This window comes from Chelonoidis abingdonii, chromosome 2, assembly GCF_003597395.2.
Source record: "Chelonoidis abingdonii isolate Lonesome George chromosome 2, CheloAbing_2.0, whole genome shotgun sequence".
NCBI lineage: Eukaryota > Metazoa > Chordata > Testudines > Testudinidae > Chelonoidis > Chelonoidis abingdonii.
In genome coordinates this window covers 22,173,016-22,185,892 of record NC_133770.1, presented here as the reverse complement: position 1 = coordinate 22,185,892, position 12,877 = coordinate 22,173,016, and the positions used below count along the sequence as shown (strand labels likewise).

Here is a 12,877-nt window from a genome sequence, read left to right as displayed (position 1 = left end):
GCACTATGGTCAGTTGATCAGTCTCTCTAGGCATTTTTGTAGGCCCCATTACCATAGTCTCTGAGCATTTCCCAGTCGTGGTTTTTTTTTTGTTTTTGTTAAGAGCTGCAAAACAATTTCTCTTTCCTTCTCTGCCTGTAAGAGTCGCTTGAGTAGGTAGTAATGTATGTGTGTCTTGGGGGAAGGCAAGGGCGTATTCTGTCTGATCTTCCTTCATTATGTTCCCTCCTCGGTCAACTAACATAGTCTGTGATTAGTAATGGTATATACGCTGAACACCACACCACACCAAGTCTGATCTTCCAAGCTCTTATGCTCAGATTCAGCAAAACACTTAAAACACATGCTAAGCTTTAAGCTTGCTAGTCCAATGGTACTACTCATTTGCTTAACTGCTTTGCTGAATCAGGGCCTTATTACCAGACATTATTACCAGGCACAGTACCAGGACTGTAGTCCTGTTGACGATAGTGTGTAAGCACCCTGTTCAGCACCATAATCTGTACAATAGAAGGGAAGGCCCTCAATGGCTTATTTAATGCACTTTTAAAATTTTTCTGAATGTTGATTCTCAAGAGATTTGAGAAATGTATATTGTAAAAATCAACTTTTGCCTGACATTGAAATTTTCATAAAAGGGCATGTGGGAGTTGACCAGTATCATTGGATTCCTGCACAAACCGTTTCCCCCATGGGTTACCTTGACATTTTAATCTTAATGCCTAGGCACAGAGGCTACCATCCTTTATAAAAATTATAGGTAAGATTTTGAAAAAAGTACAGCATCAGCCTAACTCTTCCCCCACTGTAGCTAAAGGTGAAACTTTGAAAATCCCTCCCTCACTGTGTGGGTGTGGACTAAGCTACAGTGTTCCCATTAAAATTAAATATTCACCTTGTTAAAAAGGTGCTCCTGTTCTGCAGCCAAGGGCAACAGTTGTTTGTAGTTTTCTGTGGTGCAATCCTCACTTGAACTGGTGCTTTCCATGGAAATTCTAGCTGAATCAGCTGTGGTTGAGATGTGATATTTTATTTTTTATTTTTATTTTATTTATTACACTTTTGGAAAGTGTCTTTTCTTTTGGTTTATTGAGGAGATCTTTATTTTTGTCTTTTAACATCTCCCTACTTTATCATCAAATACCTCCATGTAAATTCCCATGCAGTATGTAGAGAGCCGAGGTGGCAACCTTTGACCTCTGAGCTATTCTTGCTATGTCCATTGTATGAATAAAGGTCTATTTTTGATACAGATATAGAAATGCTCATTTTCAGGACGGTGTTACAAACTGATATATTTTCTTAGCCTTGGTGATCTGTTTTTAAAGATTTTCTTGGTGTTTTTCCCCACATTAAAACAAAATTAAACTGTTTGTTTTAAATTGCCTTTTGTGAGTGTTTTAAATGTGAATTTTCCTGAAAAGGTGCTATTGAGGGGAACTGTGGGACACTCTCTCTCTTAAAGAGGATGTTTATGCTGTTTATATTAGCATAAACCTGACTACAGTTGACTTTGAGACCTTACAACGTCTGCACCTCATGTGATTTATGGTGCATCTTTTTTTTAAATGCGATAGAACTAATAATGGTAAATGCTTAGGGCTTAATCCTGCAGGTACTTAATATCATGCATATCCCCTGTGCCTGCAATGGAGCAACTTAGAGCAGGAAGCATTGCCAGGATGGGTCTGTAGTTTCTAATAAATATGTTTTGCTTTTGGGAAGTATCTGTCTCGGCATCTCTAAGAATTTGTTTTTCTGGGTTTTCTTGAATTAATGCTAATCAAAGCTGCCCTTTCCTCTTACTTTTTTCTATATGAACACAAAAATTGCAGCTGTCTACCTAGTCTGCTTGAGGGATGGATGTAATAATTTTCAATTGGACTGTTAGCCTAAGGGGAACCCGATAGCAGGAGATTGACAGATTCAGCATTTATTATCTGTTGCTCCTAACTCAGCCCAATTTGTGGTTTGTTACAGGTGCTAAAGAGATTGATATTGCTGCTACCCTGGAGCACTTGAGGGACCAGAGACCAGGCATGGTCCAGACAAAGGTACTGTCAATACATCCACTGGAATTCTAAATACATTAAAGGTATTTCACTGTAGTTATTTTCATGACAGAAGAGAAAAGGCATGACCTAATATAACACAAGTCGCTAGCTGATTACTCTGGTTCCCTACAACTGTGGCTTATTTATGCTGAAGATTTATGTAGGCTACTTTCTCTGATGTTTACTGCTCATTCTTGTAACATCTTCCACATGTATCTTGATTAACATATATGAAAGACAGTCGAGACAGCAATCTATAGTCTATTAAAGAAAATGCATGCTAAAAAAAGTTCTTTCTCTAATCTTCAAGGACAGGTTATTTTCTTAGAGTCTTTGCAGTTCAGTGTCATGCGATATGTAAACCAAAGGTTCCAAATCACTCAGTTTTTATGCTGAAAAAGTTTCAGCTTACAGGATGTAGTTCAGGAGGAAATCAAGCCCTTTGAAGGGGAGTAACAGTACCCAGGCCTGTTTCTGAAATAATGCGTTTGGCAGACATGATGGTTGAAACCCTGTGCTTCCTTGTCGTCTGTTCTTTTATATACATATTGCATGGTAGGCTACATTTGTATCTTCTGGTGAAGTGCAATAAATATCATTTACTTGTTTGTTAATGGGCACGGTGTGCAGCACAGTCATCAGTTTACAAAGAAAAGTGTTATTCTGTTTATATGCATCTCAAATTTGAAATTCATCTTTGCGCTGCTGCTATAAGTAACATCAATTAAAAGATGGAAAAATACCTTGGGTTATCCTCACTTGCTGCTTGTTAAGAACTACAATGATAAAATGAAAGTTTGCAGTTATGTATGACATTGAGGAATCTCATTCATGATAGGGAGACCAACTAAATAGATATCCATACATTACATCGGCAGAAAATGGCATTGTTTGTTTTTTTTGTCCCAGTCTGGAGCCTACAATGTGGGTAGATGGACAACAAAGAGCAATGATGTGACAGGGTCCCACGATTAAGTAGGTACTGATGGAAGTATCTTCAACATATGAGAAGTGAAAGTTGCTGCTGGGTAGTTATGGAACAGATGGTTTTCTGTACCAGACAGTTTCATAATTTTTCTTGAGGAAGTAATGGATTCCTCTCAATCCCATTCATTTCTCTTCCCTATCTAACTTAGGAAAACTGGTGTTGGAGAACTGTCAGGGATATTTTTGTGCCATTTCAGCAGATGGAAGAAGACTGATGCTTATTGGGTAGTTGAAGTTGTCCAATCTTTATCTGCAAGTGAGGTGGAAAGTGCAGTAGAATCTCTGAGTTATAAACACCTCAGAAATGGAAGTTCGTAACTCTGAACAAAAGATTATGATGGTTGTTTCGAAAGTTTACAACTGAACATTGACTTAATAGAGCTTTGAAACTTACTTTGCAGAAGAAAAATGCTACTTTTAACCATCTTAATTTAAATGAAACGAGCACAGAAAGAGTTACCTTACTTTCCTTTTTTTAGTAGTTTACATTTAACACAGTTCTGTACTGTTCAGTATTTGCTTTGTTCCATTTCTGCTCCCTGATTGCATACTTACAGTTCCAAATGAGGTGTGTGGTTGACCAGTCAATTCAAACTATGTTTTCATAACTTTGAGGTTCTACTGTATCACAAATTCTTTTTACTCTGATTTTCAAATTAGAAAAAGCAATAACATACGGAATCTAATTGAGCACGTATTTGATTCCTAGAGAAAATGTAAACCCTGACACATACTGTCAGTGCACCCCCTATACATGTCAGTCCTTCTATTGAATCCTTACTCTGGCATTTCTTTCTGTTGATATAAAAGGGTACGTTACCCTCAACACCAACACCACCAAAAAAAAAAAGTTCCTAAACTACAGAGTAGGAAAATGGAATGTAAACTTCTCTGAGTTTGATCAGCTGATCGCATGGAAATGTGACGAAGTGGGTATTCACCCATGAAAGCTTATGCTCCAATGCATCTGTTAGTCTATAAGGTGCCACGGAACTCTTTTGTTGCTTTTTATGAAAATCTCACTGATGGTTACACTTCAGTATGATGTTCTCCCCTTAAAACATGTACCTGGAGAACTTTCATAAATAAAATACTGAATACTGCTCATCTCTCTTGTGTCACTCCCTCCACCATTATCATCATCTCAGAACTGCCCAAAATCACATATTCAAGCTAGCATATTGCAAATCGTAAATATCTGGTTACATGCCAGTGCTGTGTTATCCTCAGAGATTTATTTATTTATTTGTATTTAAATAAACCCATGTGCTTTCCCAGCTGAATACAAATAAGGAATATCAGGCTCTTGGAGTAATTTAAAACAATGGATTAAAAACCAGGTTAGAAATGCCAATTACAGAATGTCCCTAAGCAAATATGTACTGAGTTACTTCAGCAATGTCATTGCATTTCCAGCAGACAGTGCTCCACATTCTCAATAATCATGTGAATGATTTGTTAGCAACATATTGTCTGTAAGAAACAATCTTTTATTCAAAGGCACGGTACATAATAAACATAAATAAAATCATCATTCTGGGTTTCTGATGGGTACAATAAAGGTTGCATGGGTTTTGGGTTTTTTTTCCGGGGGAATCACAAAATATTGTTGAAATGTCACTGTTTTGGGATGAGAACATTCTTTCTTCCTTTTTCTTTTTCCCTTACCAGATCTTCCTTCCTGAAAGCTGGAATATTAAGTCATGGCTCATCACTGTATCACATATAACACATAGCCAGTGGTTTTCTTCCCAGTTTTTACTTGGAATCAAAATTAAACACAATTGTATTGCTCTTTGTCTAAGATACTGGATTTATTCTGCCTCTGCATTAGAGATAAAATCAAAAATCCCTTTCCAGCTCTGATCTTTACCCCACGTTTGCCCATCCAGGCTCAGCTCTACTTATTCAGTCTTGTATTGAGCTGTAACACATGTTGATTGTAGCACAGCTGAATATAGATTAACAGAGTGGGGCCCTTAAACATTGCTAAGATTAAAGTTCATGTTCTCTAGATGTAGGAGGTTTAGCTTAAAGGTGCGGGGGAGGTAGGTTAGATGGTTTTTCTCTCTAAAGATTAGCCATGGGCATCCGTGGAAGCTATAGCATTTTGAGTTTGCTGTTCCTGATAGACGTAGCCCTGTGCTGGAGAAACGCACCAGTTGCCCTTTCACTGCAGTATTGTACGGTTGGTTTTAACCCTAGATGGTCAGGGATATTCTTTGTAGGTTAAGGTGCGTAATTTAGGTCCAAATCCTCAGGTAGTGTAACTTGGTGTAGCTCTATTGAAGTAATCTCCAAAGCTCCATCTCTGGCCCTTGGTCTTCATGTTAGGTTCTCCTGTAGCAGAGTAATTTGTTCTGAATAAGTAGAATTATGTGTTGTGTTCATGTGTGCCCCTACAAATGCGTGTCTGGGTTTCTTGCTTCCCACTCTTGGCCTTCTGCTGCTCATGCTGCCCTCTTATGATTTCAGTGTGCTGTGTCAGCACCAGCATCCCATTCCTGCTTTTCCTGGGTGGCCACCAGCACTTCAAATTTTACTTTAATCCAGATAGACAAATCATCCCAAGTCATGGGGTAGCTTCCCTATCTGAACATCATCCTTCCATGCCTAGCAAGGGTAAACCATCACTCTCTAGGGCTGATTGACAGCTAATACAATCCTGAAGCTGCACATGTGTGCTAGTTTGGCTATACCTGTTGCCAGGCTGACTGCACAACTCATGATCTCAGATGTATCTGAGAAGTTATTCTAGTTCCCCCGCCACCCCATTCCTTTCCAGGAACTGTGTCCTTACTTATGTGTCATTGTGGCACGATACGGTTTTCTAGTCAATGTAGGCATTGGCTCTGCAATGTACTCGGTGAGAGTGTAAAAGTCTGACACTGAAATGGGTAAAGTAAGTCGTCATGTATTCTCGGTGGCGCCTGAAATAGCCAGTTGAAACATTTTCAGTGTCATGAAATTTTCTTGAAATATGTTATTTTGTCAAAACCCAAAAACTTTTTTGGGGGAGAGAGAGAGAGACTCATGTTCTTAGCTTAGTAGTTAGAGCACCTGGAAGGTGGAATACCCAGTCAAGTGTCTGAATCAGAGAGAGCTGGAATGAAAAATTTTGCTTTGAATCAGGGAGAACGGGGAGTTGACCTCGCGTCTCCAACATCCTGACCACCAGGCTTCTGTGTCATGGACATTTCAACACTTGCATCATCAGAGCAAATGGACATTTTGATACAATTCCTTTTTTTTTTTTTTTTTGCTTAAAAGTTCAAAAGGTTTTGTTCCAAAGTGGAATGAAAACAAATTTGAAAACCTTGACAGTTGATACGAACCGGAATTGTCATCCTCCAGTTAGCTCTATTAGCTGTGAGGAGTCCTAGCCTTCAATTCTTCCACTAGCTTTCCACCTGGACCTGGGGTGGAGTATTGTGGGAGACAAAATGCAATTGCATATCCTTAGTCCAATCTTCAATAATCATCTTGGGGACTGTCTGTTTCCAGAGGCCATGAGCCACTGCTGCATTGGCTCATATAGTCTGTGGACTTTAAGCCCATTGTGCAGCTCTTGTCATGTAGTCAAAACCAGGGGGCTAGAGGGTACCTGTATTTGGGACTTTCCTCGCCTCTGGAGACAGCTATTACCCTATTGAATGGAGGTATTTGCATTGGTGGTTCCAATCCATATTGTGCAGAGCACATCTGAGCTATGGTCACAGTTCTTCCCCAACAACCCTGGCTTTCTGGCCCAGTCCTGTTCTATGTATATTCTTAAACCATGTTAATCCTTGTGGTATCTGAGTGCAGTTGGCATGCACGTTCTTTCAGTTCTCCTCCTGCTTTCCCCCTTTGTTCCCAGCTTGTCCTGCCTTTCAAAGAGTGATCCTCAGAGCAATACTAAGAAATGTAGCCTGAAATATTGTATTTACTTGAACCTTTCCAGTGTCTGTTTGTATCCCAGTGTCTTCACACCTACTAACCATGAGGAAATGAAACTTCTCTGTCCTTATCTGAGGCTAGAATGTTTAGATATGTGCTTTTTATAAGGCAGGTATGTATGCCTGCAGCCTTCCCACTTTTGGTTGTGATTTCATTTGATCACTCAAGCCCAGGTCACGCTTGGAAAGCAAATCTCCGAAAATAATCCAGTACAGAACTGATTTTAGTAATTTTGGCTGTTGTGTTTATTGTAAAGTCAGTAGCAAAGAAAAGCTCCTTTCAGACCAATACTCTCATGTTTTTAAATGACAGGGTAGTGATTGAAGAATGCTTGGTAGTTTGTTCCAGGTATTGTGTGCTGAAAAATCAAAATGTTAGTCATTGTTTTCTTACAGTGTGCATAATGTGGGGAAAGATTTACTGTAGTTGTTAGTCTGGAAATGCTGGGTTAAGGAAGCAAAGGAGTCCTGTCTCCAGTGCCCCACCTATTCCCATACGTCAGTCATGGATATTTAACCAGTTTCCATCTGTCAGATGGAAGTGGATAGTGATCAGTTGCACAGACTTTTCTGACCATGCAATTGTAATATGTCATTGTATGCTAATATCCAGCTGTAATAACAAGTGCTTCTTGGTTTCTGCTATCTGTATTTTTCTCTGTTAAGATGACTGTGAGTTGTAAGATCCTGTGCAATATACCACATTTGACCAGTAATCTCAGAACATTTTGTTCCTTTCCATTGGAAAGTGCAATTCATCTTGAGGATGCTTCACAACTGAATAGTGCACCAGGCTTCCTTCCTGGAATGTTTTGTTTTATTATTCAGACTGTGTATTTGTTCTCTCTACAGGAGCAGTTTGAGTTCACATTGACAGCGGTTGCAGAGGAAGTGAATGCAATACTCAAGGCACTTCCACAATGAGCGGTTCCGTCTCCTTGAGGTTCCCTGAGGATCCATCGCTCATTTCCTTATTCTCAGTCCCTGTGAATGTTGTTGGAAACCGTGACCTGACCTTAACTGTGTATCTTCTATTGTAATCACATAGTAATAGGGTCCTTACAAACTTCTATAGCCAGTAAAAGTTCAACAGTTAAAATGTGTATTCTGCTTCTGTTTTTTAAAATTTTAAAAAAGATACCTTGAAGCCTCGGTTTAAGTGACAGAACAATCCATCTAATTCCTTTCACACCCTGAGAGGCCGGAATTTCACACTTTGAAAGCACACGTTCATGTTCTTAATAGCAAATATACAGTATTGTGGGTAATTAGTACAGTCAATATATTCTCAGAAAACACAGTGTTCTGTTATATTTTGTAACTTCTCAGAGGCTGAATAAGAAGAGCAAGGGGCCTGGAAAGGGTTCTTACACAATACCAAGCAAGAGCATGAAACAATGCTGTGTGTGTTAGTAAACACAGGTCTGGCCTCTTGCATAAAGAGCTGTGCCTTTTCATGCTGGGCTTTGGCAAGCAAATGTTTTCTTAACTGTTGTTTACTTTTCAGCTTTGTGCAATGAATGGGAGAAAATCTGAGCTATAAGTAAATAGGCCTGCACAGTTGTCACAACTACAGAGAACAAGTTGGTCACATTAATGGGAACCCAATGTATAAAGAGCACAACAACACTTATTATGTACCACTGACCTAGCAGAAAAGGAAGTGGGATAATCTAACCTCAAGAAGTGAGTTGTAGGCCCCATATAGCAGCTGGATGAATGGCCTGAGCTGTTATGAAAGTAGATTGTTGATTTTATAGGATTACTGGAGAGAATGGGAGCTTCTTTATATTTTGGCATTAAGTTTTCCCCCCTAAAACCATGTTGTTACCATTCTTTTTAGATCAGAAAGGATATTTCAGTAAATGCATTCCTGCCTGAAACAAAAGTTTTTTCAATCTACATTGTATAAATTTGTCTCCATGCAGACATTGGTTACATCTCTCTGCAATATTTCTGTTCTTTCCCCATTCTAAATTATACATATCATTTTAATTCATTATTATGGGATGAAGAAATGTAGGTAGAATTTCTAAGGTTCATGTGCTCTAAATTCTTATACCTACTGTTTCAAAGCGTTGCTGAAGTATGTCTGGAAACGATCCAGTGATGTAACTTTGCTTAAACACACCCACATTTTTCATTATTTCTGGGGGGGAAATAAAACTGCTGATAGAAACACTGATTTATTCAAATGAGGGACTATGGGTAACATTTTTAAAAGTGAAGTGACTTGGGCTCCTAAGAGTAACTCCTTTTTGAAAATGGGACTTAGGCTCTGTAGATGCTTTTGAAAATGTTACCTAACATGGTTGTAGTTTCCAAATTTATATTTTCTCAAAATTACTTGAAAGTATTGTATGCTTTTAATTGTGCCAGGTTAAACAATTTTGATTTCAGAATTGCAAAATATGTCAATGGTTTTAATTGTGGGGTCTTTTGTAAATCTCTATTTAATGAATTGTTTAAAAAATAGCATTGCAGTTTTGTTAAAAGACAGATGACAGGATGCGATGGACAGACCTGTTGGAATTAAATAACATTGCAATTTTGTGTTGTAGGTATGGATGTTGGTGATTTCTTCTTTTTGGTGATTAAAGAGTTATTTCAAAAAGCGCCAGACGTGTTACTTTTCTATGTACATTTTTGTACAGTCTTCTCAGTGTGTGTTGCTTCTGCTTAATTTATGCATCCCATTACCCTAGCAGTATAGAGCAGTTACTGCAGATGCCATCGTCCTCTTAAGTACACATACTGTATATTAAGCCATATGTTTATTTTATGGCATAAGCATTTTAGAGCTTTCCTAGCAATAACTAAAAAAACTAATGGGGTATGAATGAGAAAATTGCCTTTTTCATTTGATAATTTAGGTTTAACAGGACTCCTTTATTAGTTTAGCTAACACAAAATTGCAGATCAGGGCAGATTAAATCAGATTGAACAATATCTGCCAGTGTTTGAATTAGATTTATTGTGGAGACAGTGTGACATGGCTTTCTGAAAATATAGGTAGCTACATCCAGACCAACCTACCGAAGATTCAAACTTGGTACATCCTGGCCCCCACCTCCTGTTGCCAAATGGAATGGTCTCACTGCAGGGATGCTGTGTTGTTACTGACCGACAACCCAAGGGGATGGTAGCTTTTCAGAGGGCAGATCCTTGCGCTGTGATTTGTTAATATTTTCAGAGCTCACTCTCCCCATACCCACGGCAAACCTGAGTGACAGTGGCAATCCTCAGTTCCTCTGGGTTTGTAAAGCACTTCATGATGCTTTTCCAAACTGTTACAGTTTCTGTTTAAAGTTCAACCTAATTCTTCTGCAAATATTTAATCATGATATGTTTCAGGTTAATAATGTAAGGTTATTCCTATTAATTCAGAAACAGCTAGAGCAGGAATATAATTATCTATTAAATTCTATAGAATTGTTCAAACTACAGAAGGGTGATCATCTTTTCCATTAAATTATATAGGTTTTCGGAGTACTTTCTATAGAATCCCATTTAAAACTCATTTGTTTTCATCCTGACTAAATACTATAGTACTTCTCCATAAGGTCAGGAAGTGATTATAACCTTGAAAGCAGGAAGCACCTTCCAGCAATCTAAAGACTATTGCACAGCATTAAAAGGCCAAGAGATTTTCTGGTTTTCTTCTTCAGAGAGATACCAGACTTGCAGTACTCACTGTAAATAAGCAAACCCAGGGATCCTGCTTGTATAGGTAGTGTTGGCCACTAATCTTCATAAGTATTAGAGGGGTAGCCGTGTTAGTCCGGATCTGTAAAAGCAGCAAAGAATCATGGCACCTTATAGACTAACAGACGTTTTGGAGCATGAGCTTTCGTGGGTGAATACCCACTTCGTCAGACGCATGTAGTGGAAATAATCTTCATAAGAGTTTGGATGAAAGCATCCTTTTTCCCACAATAATAATAAATATAGAACCTATCAGCACAATTCACGTTTCTGTCCCATTGGGTTAAATTGTGGTGTCATGTCATTTCATCTTCAAGTGAGATACAGAGCTATGAAAATATTACCGGATGCAACCTGGCATGTCAGAATGTAAAGAAGAATTCGTTTGTCAGATGAAGTTTATCGCTTTTGTAGCAGTTAACTTAATCTAAATGATTTTGCATGGGTTTTGTGCCTACCCTGGCCTTGGCTCGTTTACTGTCGTCATTCACCAGCCCATTTAGTAGCCTCGGTCTTGCATGTGCATTTTGAATCGACATGAAAAAGGGTTCTTCCTGATTCTACTTCAGCAAAGCATCTGCCTTAAGCCAAATAAGATATTGGACATCACAAACCCACTTTTTTGCAGTACTTTGAGTAGCTTGATCATTGTTAAACTGATGTCCAATATTGAAACTTGGGCTGGCATCTGACTCTTAGGAGGGCTGGAATACATTCTATGCATTAAATAGTGGCTTAGCTAATCTTATTGATAAAAAAACAAATTTATGGATGCTGTTTGTGTGTTTGCATCTTTAATTGCCATGGACCTAAAGCGTAATTGAAGAAAGGATTAAATTAACCCTAGTGCTGAGCGAGCACCACCTATTCATTGCTTTGAGAGGGCTGCCGTCTGAGTACAGATTCCAAGTTTTCCAAATGTGCCACAGAGGGGACTCCATGCCAGCTCTGAATATGGAGATGTGGGGGAAGTGAGGTCTGAAATAGAGGCCACTAGATCCAGGAATATGTAGCTCCAATGGCTGGAAACACTTGCATAAAGAGCGTAGAGGGGATGTAACTGTTACTCCTGTCTGTAGCCTGGAGAGGCAGCAATGAAGTAGCAGCACTGTGCTCCCCTCCTCCCCCTGTCACTCCCCAGGTTTTATGGGGGAGATTTCATCCCCACCAATTGCAATATACCCAAATGCCTAAAGTCCAAGTACTCAGGTGGAATCCTGACACTACTGAAATCAATCGGAGTTTTGCCATTGCCTTCACTGGTGCAAGAATTTCACCCACGAGCTTTATCCACCAGTCCTGAATCTCATCCTAAGGGCCTGAGCCAGGACCACCAAAATCCAGTGGGTGTTCTTGATGATGGATTGGACTCAGAAAGAATTTTAGCAGAGACTACAATATGCAAATGTAGTCCAACAGCAAGGAGAATCGCTTCCCCCCACACATCCGAGTGGTTATTTAAATGCTTTAAAAAAACCAAAATCTGTTTATAAATGCATGCATAAAACCACCCCAGCACATCCTATCAGGCAATGACAGCAATATACCTGTAATTTGTGGGTTTGTGCTTTATTAATCAAGTAGAACATTAATAATACAAAACCCAACCCACTTTATAATTACTGGAGTAGACATTAATTTAAAAAGCTGTTTATTAGAATAGAAAATAAATATTTGATTAGCATTGTTACAGAACAGTGGCTGTCTTTTAACTTTTTTCTGCCTATTTGTTTAGGAAACTCCTAGCAGTTGTGATAATTCACTTTTTTAAATTGTACAGTTTGTATGATTTTGCTTTTTAAATGGGAGCACACTTTATAGATTTGATTGTTATATTTTCTGTTATGACTGCCTTGGACCTTTGGAAAAAAAATTTCCCCACCATGATGTAAAGAAAAAATACTGTTTGTTTATTTTTACAGTAAACCAACAACAAAAATTTACAAAACTGTGGCATACTTAATCTAGTTAAAGCTTGACACTTTTTCCACTAGTCTTCATTTACCACGTTAAAAATAAAATTATACCAGCAAGATCTTATTTGAAGATGTTCTTGTGCATGCTCGTACTGTATTTGATGGCACACATTGTTTTGTCTTCAGAAGTTCCGTGCTTAATGGATTATAATAGATTATTTATATGTATATAATAAAGACAAACAAAAAGATTATATGAAGTATTTTGTTCTACCTC

General features: G+C 38.5%; 1 protein-coding gene across 3 annotated transcripts in view; it reads left to right on the top strand.

The window, feature by feature from the left end:
• PTPRN2 (protein tyrosine phosphatase receptor type N2) overlaps nt 1-9,594 on the top strand; it is a 1,143,575-nt gene extending 1,133,981 nt beyond the window's left edge. For all 3 annotated transcript variants that reach the window (XM_075062204.1, XM_075062202.1, XM_075062203.1), the window contains 2 exons: nt 1,981-2,054; nt 7,832-9,594. In XM_075062204.1, coding sequence (XP_074918305.1) covers nt 1,981-2,054; nt 7,832-7,903 — 146 coding nt within the window. In that variant the 3' untranslated portion in view covers nt 7,904-9,594. The remainder of the gene's footprint in view (nt 1-1,980; nt 2,055-7,831) is intronic.
• Nucleotides 9,595-12,877: the final 3,283 nt, after the last annotated feature.